This window comes from Notothenia rossii (genome assembly GCF_949606895.1).
Source record: "Notothenia rossii genome assembly, chromosome: 5".
NCBI lineage: Eukaryota > Metazoa > Chordata > Actinopteri > Perciformes > Nototheniidae > Notothenia > Notothenia rossii.
In genome coordinates this window covers 15,525,200-15,547,232 of record NC_136903.1, presented here as the reverse complement: position 1 = coordinate 15,547,232, position 22,033 = coordinate 15,525,200, and the positions used below count along the sequence as shown (strand labels likewise).

The window sequence follows — 22,033 nt, the reverse complement described above, 5'->3', positions numbered from 1 at the left end:
ATGTACAGTAGCTAGAGTGTAGTCATGGCAATGAACAGCTTAACTCTCAGGCTCCTCCAACAATGCAACATGAATATATATTTAAGAGATAAAACAATAAAGCAAATAGAAAGACTATAAACAGTACAAAAAGTAATAGAGTAGAAATAAAATAGTGCAAGAGAATGTTTCCAGCTAATGTGCAATGTGCCCTCAGAGCTCAGAGGGCTCCAGAGATGTCCTGCTGAGGACAGGGTGTGTGGCATTTGTGTAGGTGTCTTTTATAATGTCCATTTGATTTGTATTTTATTTTACATCTTGCATTGTTGGAGGAGCTCGGGTCTTGAGACTTTCATTGCCATTCCTACACTGTAGCTTATGTGCATAGCTTGGCATTAAAACCTTTGAATCTTGAATCTTTTGAATCTTGATTATATGAAGCTAGTTGATTTTAAAACGTGCAACACATGCAATGACAACCTTTGTTACAGTTAAAACAAATGTTATTTAAAGTTTCAAATGTGTTTAAATTACTTAAAATAATTTAAAGAATGAACAGTCTAACGGTGTCATAGGTAATATGTCAGTTAGGTGTGTTGTGTAGGTGGGGCAATAGTGTTGGCACATCGTCAACATTTAAAGGACAGTATTTCATTCATGACTCTTTACAAATCTAATATAGGATGTGGTTTTATTCACCAGCAGACAAGGCTTTAGTGCTTTTTAGCCAATCAGCAGTGCTTATTGGATCTGCTTAATACATAGTGGGGTGTGGCTTTGTCTCCCTGATTTCAGAGCCAGGATATGTTAACTCTTTAACAGGTGATCAGCTTTTAGGAATCAGAAAAGCAACAGAGTTCCCTGTCATTAACCGAGTAACCTGACAAGAAACTCAAAAGGAGGTGGAGACAGATTCGTAGAGATGTCGGTGAGTGTTGTGTCTCCAGCCAAAATGGAGATCTCTGTCTCTGAAAGTGTGAAAGGTCAGAACTGTAGCTTCTATGTTTTATAACCTGAAGCTAAAAAGAATAGTTTGATGATAAAATATGAAAATATACTAGTCTGGTATCTCATATTGTGCTTCTCCCATCATTTCACCACAAAGCAAGGGCCGCTCCATGTTATTATTGTTATATGTTATACTTACTAACTTAGTCACACATTTTATTTTGTTAGAGCTTCTACAACCTTCATGCTCCATGGCACTGAACTGTCTTAGAGACCAAAAGTTAGTGATTCAAAAAAAGGAAAACATTACTTTCAGCTTTGCAAGTGTTAGAAGCTGCATCTGAGACATGTTCTGTTTTTCTTTATTACTATTGTTGAGTGACTACCTATCCTGGTTATTTATTTACCTCAGATTAAATATACAATGGAGAAAGGATCCAAACATGGCTGAGCTATCTGAGGAGCATGAAATAAATAATATAAAAATATAATTACATATTTTCCCACTCGTTCTCCCAATATGCAACACTCACTGGTGTTACCTTGTTGATATACTGTATTTACAGTATTGTTGTCAGCATTCAGGAACATAACTGGGTGCCACCCATGGGAGGCACGGTCATAAAAGTGAACTTTTAAATGTTTAACTAAGCAATGATCTTCGGGAAGCAATTCTCTCAGGTCACTGCATCTGTAAGGAAATGATAGCTATGGCTGGCAGGATGTTATAATTAATTTATTCTCTTTATCTTTACTTTTCATAATCTTCATTTAAAAAAAAATCTAATTTGGTGAATGTCTATATGATGTGATTTGAACTTGATGTTCATTTGTCAGTCTTCACATACAAAAAAAAGAGTTATGACTTTTCAGTGGAAAAAAAAAAATGCACTCTTAGGCATGAAAGTTCCTCCGTTGCTATTTTTCTTACTCATAACAATCACATCCTGCCTGAGGCTCACATTTAAATAAGTTGAGGTAACTTTAACTTAAAAACTATAGGTGGTTGTTTCGCCTTTAAGAGTTAAGAAACTTGAAACCTTGTTTGCGCAACAATCAGTGCAGCTCACAGCCGCCAAAGTGTCTAGACTAGCACATGATGGTAGTCAGCCAATGGCTCCACCGCTCTCCTCGGGGGCCCCGTGTGTGTGTGTGTGTGTGTGTGTGTGTGTGTGTGTGTGTGTGTGTGTGTGTGTGTGTGTGTGTGTGTGTGTGTGTGTGTGTGTGTGTGTGTGTGTGTGTGTGTGTGTGTGTGTGTGTGTGTGTGTGTGTGTGTGTGTGTGTGTGTGTGTGTGTGTGTGTGTGTGTGTGTGTGTGTGTGTGTGTGTGTGTGTGTGTGTGTGTGTGTGTGTGTGTGTGTGTGTGTGTGTGTGTGTGTGTGTGTGTGTGTGTGAGGAAGCGGGGGGAGAGAAAAAAGAGAGAGAAACAGAGAAAGAAAGGGATCTGGGCTGCAGTTTGGTTTAGATCTGAGTCGAGAAGCAGGAGAGCGATTCAGCCTCGGATTGATCCTCTCCGTGTACTATCAGCTCACATGGATATTTTGTTGGGATTGTAAAAAAAAAAAAAAAAGAAGTGCACTGACATCCAAAGAAGACGACAAGGATCCTGATTTTTAGTGCATTTTCTTTGGGATTAAATCGCCTCGAAGTACCTCATGCTCTACGTGCCGGTGTACAAAGTAGATACGAGCTTGTTAAAAGTACGAAACTGTTCCAGGCTGCGAGTCGCCGTCTTGGTTTGAAGGCTACTCGCTTTGGATTATGTTTCTAAATATACTATGTTATGTTATTATGTATTCTGCTTTTTATATTCGTTCGTAACACACATATAAACAGTCAATTCCGCAGCAATCCTGGATAATAAGTCTCAATCTCAGCCGCTTGGTTATTTACAGCATATTCGGCTAAATGAATGCATTTTGATCGCTATGCTGCAGTGCATTTATTGCGCGGTTTTGTCGTTGTAAATGCAACAAAATAGCCTTTTCTCTAATGTTGCGGTTTTGCCACCAATGCTCGTCAGTCGGCTGTGCAGGCATTGCACGGCATTTCACAGACATTAATGTTTTGCAACGACCGGAGAAGTATCTGTAATTTTCGGATATCCGTACAAGAATAAAACCCTCTTATAGATTTTCAAGTTGTCGTATGTTCAGGACGAAACGCTCAGGTCTTGTGCGGCGACTCTGGAGAAGCCGTTTGATCCCAGATAAAGAAGGGGAAGATGGAAATGGCAAAACTAGTGACGGCTGTGGGGACGATCTGTTCGGAAACAACCCAGAGAAAATTCCCAAAAGGGAGCTCGGACCGATGACCCCTAGCGGGTCTCTTGTAGGGGACATAGGGGGTGTGTGCTCCCGCATCCCCGTGGAGAGCAGCGGCTTGGGGGTCACGTCTGACCAAGATGGGGGTGCAGTGTGCGTCCAGGAGCAGGGGAGCCCCCGCTCCATACAGGACAGAGAGTGCAGGACAGTGACGTGCTGCTTATTTAAAGACCGGGACCACTCCGAGTTCAGGGGTCCAGACACGGCTCAGGGTACCAGGGATCCGGGGTCGTGTCACTTCGTGCTCAGGAGCCTTGGCCCCCGGGAAAGCTGCTCTCCCGAGGCGCATGAGGCGATGCCACGCACAGTGTTGGAGCAAGAACTGAAATCAGCCACATACTCTCTATTGAAGAGGCTAAAGGAGAGGGCGCTGGATACCTTACTAGAGGCGGTGGAGTCCAGAGGAGGGATGCCCAGCGACTGTGTTATGATTTCCCCGACAGAGCTGAGGTTGGGCGGCCATGTGGCATCCCCACAGCTGCTCGTGTGTAAACTGTACCGCTGGTCCGACCTCCAGCACCCTGCCCAGCTCAAACCGCTCTGTGAGTGTAAGAGCTTTGGGGCCCTGGACGGTCCTTCAGTATGCTGCAACCCCTATCACTACAGCCGGCTCTGTGGGCCAGGTAAGAGCACCTGCCAGAACACACACACACTGTCCTATTGTAGCACCTTGCAGGCCTAGCTAGATGCTCCTAAAATGACCAGGTAGCCCATTAAAGATAACTATAAGGCATCAGGGTTGGTTTTCTCAAATTTTCTAGTCATGCATGCTATAATTTCCTTCTGAACTTGCTTGTCTCTAAACATAGAGAATCATCATGCAGCTACATCTCAACAATCAGGCCTATTATGTCTATTTGCCAAATTATTTGAAAGAGAACTGAACAGGTCATATTGCCTTTAACTTTTCGAGATTGTAAAACTGTAAAGGGCCTTCAAATATTTTCTGAAAATCTTTCCCTATCACCATGTTTTATTTGTCTGGTATTGTTCAGAAAAAAAGGCTGGCCTTTGATTAAATAGTTAATAATTACTTACTAAGTTATCCTTACATAAGGTGAATAATATAATACTCGGTCAGTATGGCAAAGCATACATGTATCATAGTCTACTTTTGTTGCTAGTTTGTTGTCTTCGTTGTCTTGACTAAGTTTGGTGTATTCAGGAAAAACAACAAAATGCATGCAAAATATTGAATATGTATTATTGTTTGTCACTTTCAAAGGTTTTAGTTGCCTTGGAAGTTGTGTTTAAAGAGTTTGGTGCTTTACCAGTGCCTCTCCCCTACTAGCTTGTGAAATCTAGGCCTTTTGATGAAGGAGAATGTTAGTCTTGACTGCTGCTGTGCATACAACTTGTTTTAGCTTAAGGTATTTAATGAATTCCATAATAACATAAAGTACATGACATCTTTAGTGTGTCTGAACATGTATGCTTTCAGAGTAATTGTCAACACAGCCATTTTCTGTTCTTAACTTTGTTTCTTGCATGGGTATTGCCATTTATAGGCCGATTATCAACAATGTTTGACATGTATATGATTGTTTAGACTCAGTCAGAGGATTGGACCGGGTGCCATAGGTCAGTTTAGTTGTTGTGGTTCGAGGATTGAGCTTTATTTTCACAATCAATAAGCTATCTATGGCCGAACCCCGCTGACCTATATTAAACAGATTCAGTTTTGGCAGGGGGCTAGCCTGTGATTTGGCAAACCTGAAACGCTGGGCCACTCGACCCCACTGACTCCGAGAGGGAGAGGGGCACATACCCCATATTGGGACTAAGGCTCGTAGTAGACATAGCTCACATGCGTTCATGCGTGGCCCGATAGAGCTGGTATTTCTTTCATGCTATTCAAGAAGGGGGACTTTGAATCAAGACCTTAATCACTGTTTTTTTTTTACTTTGTTTCAAATGGAGAAATACAAAATATGGAATTATATGAGACACACATTGAATAAATTAATAAGATTTTAGTTGATAAACATTTAAATCCTTAGTATAAAAAAACACCTCAACAAAAGAACCCTAACAACATGTATTGTTAAAGCATGTTATCTACTTGAGTTTGATTTACGAATGATTTGAAAATGAACTACTGGTCTGGATATTGTGAAAGAGTTTTAAAGAATAGAACAGTCTGTAATGTTTGACAGAGAGCAGGGATTGAAGTGGGCAAAAACGTCTTCCTTTTATTTTGCCAGTCATTATGCTTTTCGAATGAGATCAGTTTCAAGTTGCGCTTTAAAAGCCCTTTTGTCCTAAGGAGGTCCCCTCGTGCTATTTAGGTGAAGGAGTGGTGATAATATACAGTTTGCATACTACTGGCGCCAGACTGACTAGCTGTGTATCTGAGTGACTGAGTTCAGATCCTAGCAATTACTGCCGCCACTCTTAAAGGACCCGCTGCTATTATGCTTTTCTCCTTCCCCTTTTCCCTGTAGGCGAGGTCACAGTGTGCTCACAAAGTTTTCTTTCCTTTGTGCTTTTCCTTCTTGTGCAAGTTATTCTCCTTGTTTCTCCTCCTTTTTTTATTGGATATAAAAAAGGTTTCTGGACAGAATAAAGTTAAAAAGCAGAGATTTACTCTGATTCTTTAAACTTCTAACTGCATAACTAAAGTAATGGTTAGTCTCTGTAGTTGTTGTAATGACTGCTTTAGTTAAATACTACATGCTTAAAAATAGAAAAGAAATTGTGCTCTGTTGGCTTTATTAGCTGTTTAATGAGCTTTTAAACGAAATGATTCAATTCTGTAGTGCAGACACAAAGCTGTGAGACTTGAGATGTTGTCGACTTTAAAAAGTGTTTCAACTTTTGAGTTATTGGTTGATGTCTTTACGATTGGCTTGGAGTTTGTTGTGTTGGCAAATTTCTTTTTGCTTTTATGAACTCATTAATATCACCATCACTTCATTCAAACATAGTTTAGAAAACAATGTTTGGTCACCTTTGAATTACTGTAATAGGAAATGAGATATAGAAGTGCAAAGAAGCGTTTATACTGTATGTGCGGCACGTTTTTTTTTACTAAACAGCTTTGTCAGCCGCTTTACATCACGGGCATTAAACTTGTTAACACACAATTATTTTATTACAGTGTATAACTCAATATATTCAAACAGTGCTAAAGAAATATCTGTTTGATCTTCTTAGACCCAACAACTGTTACTTCCTGTTAACATTGCACAAACATGACCCTCTCATGTTGAGCCTGTTGATTGAGTTTTACCTTTCTTTCTTTTAAATCGCATTTCTTTCCTTCATTATGTTATTTACTTGACTCTTTTTTTTTTTTAACAGAATCACCCCCACCTCCTTATTCGAGGCTTTCCCCTAATGAAGAACACAAGCCACTGGGTAAGTGACACAGATGAGCTTTATGGCACCTGAAGCTTTCTACACCATCTTTAAATATTGTTTCATCTTAAGTCTGCTATTGATATTGATCCTCTTTGTTATGACTTGTAACCATGTGGATGTCAGACTGTAATTACTTGGTTGATTATCGTTTTCATTCATAATTACATTAGGAGCCTGTAAATTGCATAGGGCACGGTCAGTCTTTTGTTAAGGCTCTGGTTTAACCGGAAGAAAAAGGAATAAAGCTATGTGGAAACTTTTAAATGGCTCTAATTGGGAACAGTTACTGGCAAACTGCATGGTAGCTTTGAGATGAGACCAAGGCCAGAATGTGGCATGCCAGCCAGAGCCAGTGTGGGTAATATGGCGTGGGCAGTATGTTCTGTGGGTTGCTAGGACTTTGGAGCCTGGCTGCTAGCTGGGGCTGCAAGCCTGAGTACAGCTGAGGTTTCTGGCAGCATTTGGGGGGATGTCATCAGGTAAAGCCTGTTAGAAAAGTTGCCAGGTTATCCACTATGGGATGAAGCCAAACGTGGTGTTAATGGTTTTCAAATTTAATACGGAAAACAGGGGATTTTCCAGTTGAAATGAAGATGTACATAAAGGAAACAAGTACTGACTAGCTGCAGATGAATAATTTCTGTTTTCCTCCCCACAGATCTGTCAGACTCCACATTGTCTTACACTGAAACTGAGGCAGCCAGCTCACCAAATATCACACCGGGGGAATTCTCAGGTGGGTGTGCTTCTCCAACTCCTCACCAGTCTCCAAATAAGGAGTTTATATCCGCAGTGTCTTACACTGATTTTAGAAATGAATGATTACCCAGAGGAGCCACTCTGTAAATACTGAACTCATTTATCCAACAAGTAGAGATGTACATTTTTGTAGTGGTCATTTATGTGTTGGTTTGCATAGTACACAACATATATTACATACTGTGTATTACACTTATACTGGCTGTTCAAATGCTGTCAGCAGCAGAAGTGTGCTTTGACATCCTGTTCATGCGTTTGGTTGCTTTAATCATTTAGTAGCATGTATCAGAAAATAAATCATCTTTGATTATGTTTTCATTGATACATGTGTGAGCAGCTGTTTGAAGTGCTTGGGCTCATATAGTGACACATTAACTATCCTGGATAAAGAGTTACTGTATTACTAAAGAAACACAACTTGAAAAAGAGCTTATAGTTAATGCGTCACATGAAGCTATTATATTAAGCACTCCGTTTGATTAAAACAGATTCTTGATGATGCAATCATCCATGTGGTAAGGATCATTAATACATGGATTAGGGGTTTTGCTTTTTCCCTGAAGTATGCTTTTAAGTTGATAGTTTGAGTAATAAAGCACATGATACTGATGTTAAAAAAGAGATACGTGTCTTCCATGCTGATGTGTTTGCATGTCTCTTCATATAGATTTAAGTCATTATAATACAATCTGTGAATCACCGTTTTCACATGTTATTAAATCTCAGAGCACCTCTCATGTTCAGAGCGGCATCATCCGGTTTCTTCTGGCTTTGTAATGGTTAAAATGTGAAATAAATAAAAGTAGGTATAATTCTTGAGTGTACTTCAGCAACAGTTCAGCACCCTTCTCTGCGTAGCTTTCGATTGTTTTTGCATCAACATGTGAACTTATGAGGGTAATTTCATTTAGCTGTTGCACTTTATCTCTTCTCATTAAGGGCCATTAGGAACAGTGGGAGCTTTAAAGATAAAGGTTTCATTGTGAGCGCTGCAGAGGTTCAGCGGGGCGTGTGTGTTGGCCACAGAGCCGGCCTCCCCTCCTCTGTTTTTCTTTCAGAAATATTTGAGTGGGATCAAACTGTAATAAGATCCAAGCTCACTCAGAAACACACACAAGCACACATAGTTGTTCACATGCATGTGCGCAGACACTCGCACGTACAACTCTATCAGGCCTGGCTGTTAGTGGGCTTCAGGGAGGGGTGGGCTCAGGGAAATGGAGTTGCTCCTGTGAATGAGGCCACACCAAAGGAAGCGAGTAGAAACAGTCCTGTCCTCTGATTTGAAATGAAACACTCCTTTCTCATGGCGCAGAGTGAGCATATATCCCCCCCTCATGCTAGGGCCACAGCCAACATGCACAGTATCATGTGGACTGGGACTCAGAGCCCTTATTTTGGGGCTTGCAGGGAGCAGCATTTCCTGTTAGAAGGTCTGCCATGGCTCAGAGGCCCGGCCAGTTGACATGGCTACCTGGCAGTGAAGTATTCAGTCAGCAAGGGCCCCCTCCTCCCCAGTACACATGCTGTCACCACCTCAGCATGGCCCGGCGACACTCCCTGAGTCAACAAATGAGGGGCTTGTCAGAGCGCGCACCACAATTCCTCAGAGACTGTGGTGAGGAGGGAGGATCTAGACACGCTAGGCTTTAGTTTCTTCCAACTGTGTTGCTGCTTGTACAGGCCTGGCCAGATCACTCTGCATTGGCGGTGACACACTCAGAAACTCTTGGGACTTGGGAAGGAGAATGACCAGGGCTCGACAGGGTGGAGGTTTTCCGTGCTGTGAGCTAATTTGTGTAGCAAGTCAGTCTTTGATCATGTGGCGTTTGGACTGTATGACGTTGTTTTGGATTTAGATAAAAAAAATATTGTGTCCATGTTGAGTGAAACAAACCTTTAACGTCTTGTCAGCGATAGAGATCTTCCACAAAATATTTTTCAAGCATATTCCATCATAAGACCGAGAGCCTGAAGGCTTCCTTATGAAGCCCACTTAGTTCTGCTTTATCACACAGGCATGTAATGCACATTGTCAAGTTATCCTGTGTTTAATGCGTTGCTGACCTGGAGATGACTTTCTCTGTGGATCCCCATGAAGCTCTGGTAGAGAGAGAGTGACTCTCTGTTTGTAACCGGAGTTGTATGGGATCCAGACTCCACCCCTCGTGCACGAACAAGTAAACCTCTTAAAAGCAAGTCTGGGGGGCACTTGGTGGATGGGTGGGGTGTAGTCAAATAATCAACTACAGTTTACAAACCAGGGCTACAGAAATACCCAGTGAGCATTCTTCTGCATCACACAATGGCAGAGAAACACATCGGAACTGTTTGGTTTATTTGATCATCTCGTTCCTCCACATCAACCAAGATTTTGATTATATTCAGTAGAATTTGAAAAGTAGTTTTCTTCCTTTGCTTGGTGCCGTGTTTATGAGGTAAATCTTTAAATCAATTCACTAAGTTAATGTTAGAGTTGCATTTAAGTGCATATACATTTATTTCCCCCCCTCTGGCTGATTCTTGCAGTTGTTTAACATGTTAAAATGTTCTTAATCATGCATTCCTAAAAATATTCCCCATGTGCACACTATTGTATTACACTCTTAGTGTAACGCTAATACCTTCAGTTACTGTGTGATCATAGACATTTGAACCCTTCACAGTGTTTTATTTAAACGTGGCTGTGAGGGAGAGAGACAGCCCCACCATGGCACTCTGTGATATCTGTTTACGTCATGAGCGGCCCCAGCTTGCATTCACAGTATACCTCAGCGCTGTGTGTGTGAGGGAATGTGCCTTTGCTGGTGCTGCCCTCCCAGTCTGCCCGCACACCTGTTTCCTCACCGCCTGGGCCTAGTCGTGTGGTCATCAGAGTGAAGCCCTTTGAAGTGGGTCTCATTGCTTCCTGTATGACTGTCTGAGGGGGAGTTTTCCCCCTACACTTTGACTTTATTATGTCAGTCACATTGTCTCTGACTTTGGGGGCTCTTTATGTTTGTCACTTCTTCATTAAAATGCTGCTCTTAATGGGAGGAGGCTGAATTTTAATCATTAAAGATATGGTCTTTTTCAGAGCAATTGTATTGAAAATAATTGTGCACAATACATGACAGGCGTTTCGACCAGTGTAAGCTCCTGACTGCTGGGTGCCTACATTCTCTAGTCATCAGAGGTGTCAATCAACCCATTTGTCAGCATGACACTTTGTGTATTTGCTTATGTTGGTGTGATTTGCTGGACACAAAAACAAGTGACCTGAATAACTCTCCTTGTGTTATGTCTTCTCTCTTCCTGAAATTGATGGAAAACCTTAACTGGAGGAGCAGAAATATTGAAAGTTGATAGACATGGATTAAACAGAGTGCTCTAGCGCCTACTGGAGGCATGAGGGCATCAGCAGGTATTCAGGGTTCCCACAGAGTAATCATACAGTGCTCTCCTCCGTCTGCCGGCCTGTCTCTGGAGGAAAGGCCAGTGCTGTCTCTGTGGATGTCTGGTCTGCAGACTGTCAGCTCCACTCTGCTATTGACTGATTATTCCAGGCAGAACAAGGCAGCTACTAGATGGATGGGAAGGGCCTAATGTGAGTCACGCAACAGATTGCTCAGGGACATTTCAGTATACGATACATAGATCCAGGGACCACAAACAGTCTTTTATGTTTAAGTTTCTGTTTTTTACTCAGGGTCCTCACGCAAGTCCAGATGCATGCCGACAAACATTCACACGCAAAGCTAATGAAATGATACAGTCCATCCTAATCACAGTCCGCCCGTCTGGGTCAGGAAGAGGCCAGCAGTAAGCATCAGTGTCTGTGTTCCAGAGACAGTGGAAATGCATGGAATAATTAGACAGTCTAAACAAGGCATGTGATGCTTCTCTTGATTAAAGTAGATTAGACTGGACCTGTACTTGTTGATCTGACTTTGAAGGCATGTGATTCCACTTCTGGCTCCAAACTAATTAAATGGCATATCTACTGTACGCATCTGAAAAGATTTGGGATAGATTGCACCTCTAATTTGCCTTGAACTGTCTTGTTATGTTGTGTTTTTCCATGCTAGTTAATCAATTCAGTTTGTTGCAGTGTTTTGAATATGTTATGGATGGCTCTTTTAAGTTATGCACCACTTTTCTTAAAGGATCCTTGATGACATATTGTAGGTAACATCATTTACAGCACACATCCATAAATGATTATAGCTTTATAGCATCAAATGCTAATAATTGTATTCCTTCTCCTTTAAGGGTTACTTTAAAATGTAGTGTTTTGAGTAGATACAGTATTTCTTTCACACTGTGCAGACATGTAGCTGTCTTTATGCAACACCAGTACCCTGACACCGCTCTGCTTCCCATGGTCTGATGAAGTGTCAACTGCATCAGCATGTTAGCGAGGTCCCCCTCCCCACCTTGAGGCATGATCCCCCCGCTCGTCCCCCAGACCCTAGAGTGATGCAGCCCGGGCTCATCTCCCCCTGCTGCCTGGCACATGGCCTCAGGTTTCCACCGCAGCCCTGAGTCTTCTCAGCGCCTGGCCGCCCACACTCCCTCAGGAGCCCCAATGCTCCAGGATACGGGATGTGGAAATAATGTGACTCGAGTGCTTCCACCCTGCCTCCCGAAATCAGGTTTTGCGGATTGTTTATTTGAGGGGAAGGAGGCCTCAGACAAACATCCTGTTTTAAAATGCTGCCTGGGTTTTGTAGAAGTGCAGGGCGGTGAATTGCCCCTTTGACAGCGGGGGGAGAGGAATGTTGAAGAGAAGGCCAGCATCTCAGGGGACATAAGGGGGCTCTCCTCACCCATTTGTCTTGTCCAGTTTGCAGAGTCCATTTTTTTTTTGCTGGGAGCAGAGGCTATACATCCTGAAGGGTCTTGTGCGCTATTCTCTCTGTAGAGCCAGTACCCACAGTCCTCGTCTCAAGTATCCGTTCCTGTCCTGGGAGGCTGGCTTCCGTTTCCCCTTACGTAACACACATAGAAAAAGAGCCATTGATAAGAGCGATAAGGCCATTTTTCATTTTCCCTTTCTCAGCATTGTTAGACTCAGAAATCCACTTTCAACCTATTCTCTCAGGGGTTATGACTTTGAGGATCCTCAGCAGATTCCTCCATGTCTACAGGATCCATTGGCTCACTAATTGAACATGTTGCCAACAGCGCAGGCTAGAGTAATTATGTTGTTGAGTTGTCCATCTCTCCGTAATTCCATCAATGCTGTCCATGGGTCCCATCCCTGTATCTCAGGAAGACAATAAGGGAATTTTCTGAAATGTTGTTATGAATTTAGTGGTCAAAGGTCAAGGTCACTGATATCTGACCAATCGCCTTTTTGGCTATAAATCAACCTACGCTTATGATGTAAACTTGCAACTGGGTAATGGAGGCATACAACCACAAGGTGGTATTCATAGTTGAAATGAATCTTGAATTGTGCCATAGATGAAGACAGCGTACTGCAGTTGTCTTTGTGTTGAGATTTTTTCACACAAAAGTTGCTTTAAGAGTTGATATTCAGTCAGAACTGGCAACACCGGGCCTAGATGTGGTGAGGTAATGTGACCTCTATGTGCAGAGTGAAAGCCATGCTAATCTAAAGCAGTCCTTGGAGAGGCCTGAAACCCCTTACATGTCAACAGAAACTAGCCTGCTGAGCTTAGTATTTATCTGTCTCCTCTTGGCAAGCCAGAGTGGTGCCAGTGCTGCCGGTTGTTTGACTAACTTGTGAAGGGCTCACAGATAAAGATAAATCTATAGCCTCACTATGACTATGTGTCTAAGCTCACAGTGCTGCGTTTGTCATTTGAATTTACAGAGTGTACTGTGCTCAGGATGAGGTGGACTATGTTTCATTTTAGGGCTTACCGCACAGATAGAAAGTGCAGTCTGTAGAAATAAAAGGAGGTGTGCTCAGGCTATAATTCCTGCCCCATATTCTACCTTAGCAAACAAAGTGAGTGAGCTAATCTTGTCATGTGCTCACAGAGGGCTGCACCTACCATCTTCTCGCTTCTCACCGCAGCGCCGCACCAGCCTCCACCAATAGCCCCATTCATTCAGCTCAGGGCAAAGGGTTACAGCAACAAATAAAGAGCGTGCAATGCCATTAAAAATGTAAGGAATGTCCAACTGTTAGTTTAGTGTTTTAGTGTGCCTCCTCTCAGCCTTGAGAGGGGGAACAATACTTCATTTGAGCTGGCCACTGTAAATGTGCTAGCCTTGCAACGGCTGGCAAGCAGCAGGGAAAGAGGTGCCAGTTTCTGGATGCTGTTTTTATTTTCTGACCATTTTACCCACAATTATAAATCCAGACACTGGCCATGGGCAGCCATGATTTAGGCCTGTGGTCTGATTGCTGGCGAAAATAGATTTAAGATTTGTTTCCCTTCCTCCCCAGAGGAGCATTGACAGTTGTGCCTGAACCTATGGCTGTCAGTATTTTTAAAACTCAGAATAGCCAGCGCATTCTTTGAGCCTCCAGAATGCTGTGTGTGGATTAGCTGTTGGGGCCCATGTCATCCGACATCTCTACACAAACGTTTTACAGCCTGAGGGAACAGATAGGAGCTCATTGTTGATTAGTTGAGCAGTACATTTCAAGTGTATCAAGGTCTGGTTAATTTTCTCTCTACTTTACATGTGTAAGAGACAAGGATTTTTTTCTCTTTCCTTATCTTGAACTTGATCTCCTGTAGCTGTATCTTCATTCCTATCCCTTGTCCTAACATGGGGCCGCGTATGATAGACATCGTTTGGAGCCTTTGATCTTGTTCCCAAAAGAGGACGCCTTCTCAGCAGAAAACCTTTATTTTGAGCGATGGTCCACCAAAACACCCCCGATAAAACAGAGTTAACAATGGCTCAGAGCCTGGTTCTCACCTAGGTATTTTGTAAGTGTGTATGTCCTCAGGTTCTGTACAAAGCACAAGTTGACAAGGCAAATGATGCAAGTAGTAGTTATTACAAGTCATAAACATGCTTATGTGAACATTCTCATTGATTAACTTCCCCAGGGAAAATATATTTGCTTTTGTAGTGTGTGTTTTACTTATCTCCTATGTGTGTGCATTCTGAAGCCTTGCCTGTGCGGCGCAGTACGTGCAGCCAGGCTGTCACATTTCAGGGTACGGTTTAGATTAGAGGTCTGGCTGAAGCTTCCCCCTCTTCCCCTCTCTGTGACTGCCAGCACATCATTTACTTAATGAAATCCTGCCATTCCCTTTAGCTTCAAGATTTTTCGCAGATGTTGACAGCGAAGGACTTAGTGAATTATTGGAAATGTTCACTCCTGCATTTTTAATGAATGTCTTGCTTGTTGTGAACGGGCTGACTTGTCGGAGATGGGGGAAACAGTTGTCTTTGTTTGGGGAGCTGGTGTCTGGATGCCCGTGGTGGAGCAGTATGGGTTACAGCGCAGCAAGTGTTGTGATTGAAACAGAAACTCTGGTGCCACATTATCCTGACAGAACACATTCTCCTCACAGACTCTGATCCACTGGGCCGATCAATAGAAAACCATTGTTGCAACGGCAACTGTGTCCATCATAGCTGGTTCACCTCGTAGCCCGGTGGAAACAAAATACCTACCTTTCGCCTTAAATTAGTCAGACTAATATAACTCGTAATAATAGAGTTACTTGTTATTGTTCATTTGAAACCAAGCTCTCGACAAAGCTTGAGTATGAAGACCAGCTAAAGTCAGTATTCTCAATCAGTGTTCGTTTCGACTCTAAATAAGAAGAATCCAATAAAAGTATGTAAAAGTATCTGAACACACAACCGCCAATTCCTCTCTCACGTGTGATGTAGTGAGAGTTTTACGCCAAATGGCACCCTTAAAGGAGACATAAAGCAACCTTCTAGCTGTACCCCCACCCCCCACAGTCCTAACCAGAGTAGGAAGTTAGGAGGCACAGCGAGGCGAGGAGGGGGGAGTTCAGGAATGTGCAGGGTCTCCTCTGCTCTAACGCTGCAGCCTTCTTGGCTCGAAGCTCCCTCACACACACACTCGCAAACAAACACACACACACACACACACACACACACACACACACACACACACACACACACACACACACACACACACACACACACACACACACACACACACACACACACACACAAACAGATAGGTTGTAGGAGGAGGTGAAAGGGCACAGCCACCCAGCAGGATGTTCGCTGAGTGTTTTGCTTTCTGTGCTCTCCAGACGTCGCTGGCCTTTAACGCCGCCCGTATATATGACATTTACAAACATTCCCCACAGTTTCACAGAGCTTGTACATGCCCTCAAGGACTCTTAATAGGCCTCACTTGCATCACCACCATCACTTGAGCTCTGTGTCTCTGACACAGTGCAGACCTTTGGAGGAAACTTTGAGGAAATGAGCAGCACATTCTCTTCCCCTCAAAAAAAAGACTCCCTCAAACCCCCTTGCTCTCACGCCCAGACGGCTCCTTTATATTAGCTTCCTGTGCTTTTACACCCTCTGTTGTTTATTGATTTATTTTATGGATTCTGTTAGTTATCTGCTATCAAGGGTACAGCACTTTTCCTCCCTCACGGGGTCATCCCGAAACAGAAACAGAGGGAAAGTGGAGAGGAAGTGGATGACAATGTAAAGCATTCCCATTGTGACCAGCCAGGCTTGGTGACTGGATTCAGTTTCTCCGGCTCCCACAGTGATTTCTCCCAGCACGTATCTCTCTCCCTCTCTTTCTATCTTGCTTTTGCTGTCTCTCTCTCGGCAGAGAAAGGCCAGACCTCAGGGAGAAAAATCCATAGACATATAAGAGCAGCTCCAGTTAGCGTGTCTGTCTGATAAAGCCGACTTTGATGGCAGCGATAGCCCAGACGCCAGCCTAAATGTGGCCAGCTCAGGGGTTAGAGTGGGCCTGTAGGAACCATTGTCTCCAGAATTAAAGCCATGACTCTGAATAGGAGGGGGACGCCTTTGCTTTCGTTCAACTTTGCCGTTTAACTTTTTTAAAGATGGTTCAATCGAAACAAAGTAGTAGGGGGGTGCACAGGAATGCAGAAAGAAAATAATTTGTTCTGAATTTTCACACACACGACCACAAAGTAGACACACACACACACACACACACACACACACACACACACACACACACACACACACACACACACACACACACACACACACACACACACACACACACACACACACACACACAGGCACACACACACACAGGCACACAGGCACACACACAGTCCTCATGCCCCCCTCCTCACCACCAGCCCCTATCAGTTCATTGGTAGAGTCTAATAGCTGGAGGGGAATCTAATCCTTGGCACAGGATGAGAGACTGCTCCCCCCCCCTCCTCCCCTTGCTGCTCTCCTCCCCTCCACTGCTTAAAGGGACTCGCTACAGTGTTTTGTTTTGTTTTCTTCCTCCTTAGCAAAGTTTAGCAGCAATGAGTTCATCTGTGTTTGCAGTCTCTGGATTAGGAGAGATGAAGTATAATGGAGGTGGCCCCGGAGCCTGGTGGGGAGATGTTAGCACGGAGGGGAAGCTGTTGTTTGTCTGCCTGTCCCTGACACTCGGCCTCCCATTTATCTCACTCCAAGGCTGCGAGCCGTGTTTACCCCGGGGCAGCTCTTTTCTGCTTCTCCCTCTGCCCCTTTTATCCCCCTCCTTTTCATGCTGTCTTTAAAAGCATTACTGGATGATCATCAAGGATTGCCATTGAAACTTTCAAGCCCCCCATTTTTGTGTACTTAGTAGTAATTATCCAGACTCGCCCTTGAGTGCAAGGAACTCGTAGCGCGGCGATCTGCTTTTTTTCCATATGCAAAAGGCTTGGGAGGGTTCTGTTTAACATAGGCTGATTTAAGGGTTGTGTTAATAGCATGTTGCTCTTCTCTCATAACAGAGGAACATAATATAAAAGATGTAATCATAATCAGTATAAGCCTTTTTTTGGTCTGAAACATTCACAGTACATTATCTTCAGTAGTGGAAAGTAATTAAGTACATTTGTTAATGTTTAGTTCATCAGTACACATTTCAGGAACTCCAAGACATACATTTTCATTCAATTGTATCTATATTATCTTTAATTTGTTCCTTTTCCGCTGATTCTCTACTTGCAATCTTATTTTTATTTGATGTAAAATCAATACACAGCAGACATTCTAGTCAGGTATTATGCAGACACTTGAGCATGCCTCCGGGATCCAGCACACTTATTCTGTGTTTGTTATCAGACATCATGTCCTGCTTTTGATGCTCTGAATTCCTCCAATCAGACAGGCCACAGGGAAACAGAAAAATCAACATTTTACATGGTTTCCATGGAGCTCACGCCTTGTTATGGAAATCAAGCTCTGCGCACTAAATGCTTTTTGTAGTTGCTAAGTGTTTGTTAAATACCTCTGTTGACTGTGTGACTTTACTGAGACACGCAGTACGTGCAGATACAGGCGTCCAAGGTTACTTTTTATCCACTAAACATGAAAGTGGGCTTGTTATATTATGAATGTCGCAATCTGTTTACTTATTTCTTGAGGCGTAAGGGAAAGCCAAACAGATACTTATCATCATTTATTTATCATATTGCTAACAAAAATGCTAACTGCTTTATTCCATGTATATCATTTTGTCCGTGGAACATTTTGTAGACCAAACAGTTTCCTCATACATACATTTTTTCTTTTACCAGCACATTCAGTTTGTTATGTAACGCACCAGTGTTGATTAACTCCTTCACGTGTGCAGATCATTGCCCCTTGGCAGCAGGAACAGGAAGTGCAGCGGCCATACTGTGGCTGCATCCGTTGGCTCTGAGACTGACGCTAAGAGGACAGGCTTTTGAGAATAAAATAACAATAATAACATGCGCTTCTATTCTAATGGGTAAACGGAGCTGTTAAAAGGTGGCAGGGTTAAATGGATGCAGAGCTCCAGTAATTGCTCCCAGCCGGTCATTTCTCCGCCCTGAGCAGACCCTCTGAAAACCAACATGGAGTCTCTTAGAGTTGGGTGTCTTTGCTGTGGTCAGAAGGGAGGAACACACACGCACTCCCTTCACCGCCTCATATCTGGCTTTGAGGTTTGCTTTGAGCCTTGGCCTGGCCTTTTTATGTATCATATTCTGGTCATGTCATAATAATTAAAGCTGGCTTCCTAATCTCTAATATCAATTTGGAAACGATGAATAAACATTTACAGACAGATCCAAACATCGCTGAAAAAGCAACGCTTCCTTGAAAATCTCACGGGGTGATTAGCAGAAGGCAGCGTGAGCTCTGCAGTGGAGGCCACCGTTGCTATGGTGATGTTGTCCAAACAGTCTGCCCACTGGTGATAGCTCTGCTCTGTTAAAGAGATCCTAATGAGTTCTTCTCTCAGAGGCCTTTACCTCAGCACCCCCACCTAGCCAAAACACACAAGACCAGGACAAAAACACAAACACGCCGGCTGAATTTCCTCCCCGGCCGAGCAGACACATGTGCGCACAGGCACACGTAGACGCTTAACACAACACAGCGACAGGAAAAGGCCTGGCTCGCGGTGTGCTCATTGTCTTCCCTCAGGCTTAACATTTGATACATTTCTAACCTTTGTCCTGCTCATTCCTCTTCCTGGTCCTCGCAGTCTCACTAGCTACCCTGGTTCCAGGCTACGTGTGAAAACTAGACACTATTGACCAAATTGCTTTTGCTTTATTCTTCCCATCTGAAAAGGAGGAGACGGTAGCCATTTCGTCTTTTGTGTTTGTGTGCACAGTTTCAAAGTGAGTTTACCTTGATGTGTGGGCTCCATTTGATTTGAGACAATAGAGGGCCGTAAACAAGTTGGGGCTGAGTTCTTTGTGAGGCCGAGCCACGCTGAAGTAAAAGCTGAGCTCAGAGTGGAGGAGCCGAGTGTGGAATTCACTAATGGCACATGCATGTTGGGGCCCCTGAAGAGAGAGGGTCATTTCAGCCATCAGTGTGTGCGCAAACACACAGAGAGCCTGTCTGCAGCTCCCCCCACCCCCACACATCCCCGCTCACTCACTCTTTTCCTCCCCCTCCTCCACACAGAGCCTTGAACCAGCAGGCGTTTTGTCTGTGCAAGTCTGGTCAACGTTTTTGCTAATCTTTGTATAAACTTTACTAGCGTGGGTCACTCAGCAGAAAGGTTTAGTTGGGTGGGAGGTGAGCCAGGCATTTTGTTGCTGTGTGGATCTACGACGCTCCACCTTAAAGGCGTTTGTTAATGGGGCGGGCGGTCATTAAGCCCTGAGAGCAGAGAGACTGAAAGGAATGAGGCCACAGGCCCAGGCTTTAAATCCTCTGTGCCAATAGACTCTCTGAAGCAAAATAATGGCATCACTCTGTGTGTGAGTTAATGGGAGCTGATAGCATGAAGGCTGGGGGGTCAGCGGGTCACGGGCTTGTGCTAAGTTGTCAGGGAGCTGAATGCCGTCCCTGGGCCCACAGCAGGGGGAAGAGCTGGGTGGAGGGGGAGGGGGACCCCCTGCCTGGCCCTCTCCCGTCACCCCCACTCGTGTGGAATGTGAGGAAGACGAGGGAAGAGGAGAAAGAGGCACCCTCCTGCTGGAGAAGCAAAGGGTGCAGGGACGGATGTGAGATCATGGGACTCTCTGTGCTTTTTCGTCCTCTTCCACCAGCCCCTCTCCTCGTAACACACACTTTATGAGCAGTATAACAGTATGACAGCTCTGAGCAGCGTGGACCGAAGCAGCCTCTGGAAGGAGTCGGCAGGCCTGTGTCTGTTCACTCTGGTGAAGATAGAAGTCCACCCAGGGAGCAGTAACTCACTGTGGAGTGCTGAGGCCTGTCACTGGAAAGAGTTCACAAACTGCAGCCATGAAAACTGAATTAACAAGCTGATTTACTGGACAAAGATGTTTAGCAATGGGATGCCAACTTTGTTCCATTGTGAACAAAAATAAAAAAAGTGTTTGTCTTAAGCAGTGGCAAAAACAACCCTGCCTTTTCAAAAAGTTGTTTGTAGATTTCTAATTTCCAGTGCCAACACACTACTGCAAGAAGTGATTTGCCAATTTTCAGTGGAAACACTGAGTGTGATCCTGAGATATTTTTTAGTAAACATGATCTGTTTTCCAAGTGCATGAGTGCACTGTGTGCTGGGTGGTCAGCGTTAAATCATCACAGTGCCCTCTTGAGGAGGAGGAGCAAACTGCATGTGTGAGTGTGTGTCCGTTGGACGGATGTGCACGCACTGGTATTTATACAAGGCTTAGATTTCAATACAGTGCCTCCTTCAGTATTTATAGTGTGGCCATCTGCTCTGAACAATAAAAAGAGATAGTTAATCCCTAAAAAACTTCATTTTTACTAGGCCTGTTTGCTTGTGTTTATGTTTTGTTTAATGACCGTCCCTCTGTCTCCTCTAGATGCCAGTATGTCGCCTGATGCCCCTAAGCAGAGCCACTGGTGTAACGTGGCGTACTGGGAGCACCGCACGCGCGTGGGTCGCCTCTACACCGTGTACGAGCACTCCGTCAGCATCTTCTACGATCTACCTCAGGGCACGGGCTTCTGCCTGGGCCAGCTCAACCTGGAGCACCGCAGCAGCACCGTTCAGCGCACACGAGGAAAAATCGGCTATGGCATCCTCCTCAGCAAAGAGCCGGACGGCGTTTGGGCGTATAACCGCAGTGAGCATCCCATATTCGTCAACTCCCCGACCCTGGACGTGCCTAACAGCAGGACTCTGGTGGTGCGGAAGGTGATGCCAGGATACTCCATCAAGGTGTTTGACTATGAGCGCTCGTACCTCTTGAGGCACAGCACGGACGCTGAGCTCTTGGACGGACCCTACGACCCCAACAGTGTGCGCATCAGCTTTGCTAAGGGCTGGGGCCCCTGCTACTCGAGACAGTTCATCACCTCCTGCCCCTGCTGGCTGGAGATCCTCCTCAACAACCATAGATAACACAGACGGACCCCACAAACTATCCCAAATATCATCTACCTAGATTTAATATAAAGTTTTATATATTATATGAAATATATATTATACTTGTAAATACGGAGTCATTTTTACAATGTAATTATTTATGTATGGTGCAATGTGTATATGGACAAGAGGAAAAAAACGGAAAATGCACTTTGGCTTATATATATTATATATATAAATATATATAAAGATAAAGAATCTTTCAATACCAACTTAAGATAAGATAAGAAATTATACAGCAAAATTAGGATGAGCCTGGATTTGGTGTATAGTTTTCATATACTATTAATATCCAGACGAAAAGCTAACACCATTCACACATTGATAATAAAGTATTCGCATAATAATCCTCTGTTTGGTCTGCATCATTAGCGCTTTGTTTACTATATGTTCAATATTCTCTCTGATCTATTCTCATTATATCTCAACAAATCTACTAGTGTCCTAAGGAATTCAGTAGACTCAACCTCACCTGGTGTTATTTGTCTAAAATACCAGGCATGCACAATATGGATGTTTTATCAGCCGATAACGACAGCCCATACTTACCTGCTTCTCATAGTTGGTTGAAATGCACACCTGGGGGAAAGAAAGGCTTGGATGTATTGAGCAAAGATGGGTGATTTAATATTTGATGTCTCTAAACTTACCAAATCTAACTGCCATCACTATTGTTAACTTTTCTGAATCTACAAATGTAA

The 22,033-nt window shown here is 43.6% G+C and overlaps 1 protein-coding gene across 1 annotated transcript; it reads left to right on the top strand.

The window, feature by feature from the left end:
- The first annotated feature begins 2,307 nt into the window (after positions 1-2,307).
- On the top strand, positions 2,308-21,679 carry smad6b (SMAD family member 6b). The gene is made up of 4 exons (XM_079684677.1): positions 2,308-3,873; positions 6,554-6,610; positions 7,272-7,349; positions 20,767-21,679. Exons 1-4 carry the CDS (start codon positions 3,075-3,077, stop codon positions 21,306-21,308), a joined length of 1,476 nt encoding a protein of 491 aa, XP_079540803.1. The 5' UTR covers positions 2,308-3,074; the 3' UTR covers positions 21,309-21,679.
- The last annotated feature ends 354 nt before the right edge of the window (positions 21,680-22,033 follow it).

Excerpts from the sequence above, each read along its gene's own strand:
- smad6b (XM_079684677.1), top strand. The coding sequence starts at position 3,075 with ATGTTCAGGACGAAACGCTCAGGTCTTGTGCGGCGACTCTGGAGAAGC. Across the intron at positions 6,611-7,271 it reads TGAAGAACACAAGCCACTGG|ATCTGTCAGACTCCACATTG; the intron begins GTAAGTGACACA and ends TCCTCCCCACAG. Across the intron at positions 7,350-20,766 it reads CACACCGGGGGAATTCTCAG|ATGCCAGTATGTCGCCTGAT; the intron begins GTGGGTGTGCTT and ends TGTCTCCTCTAG.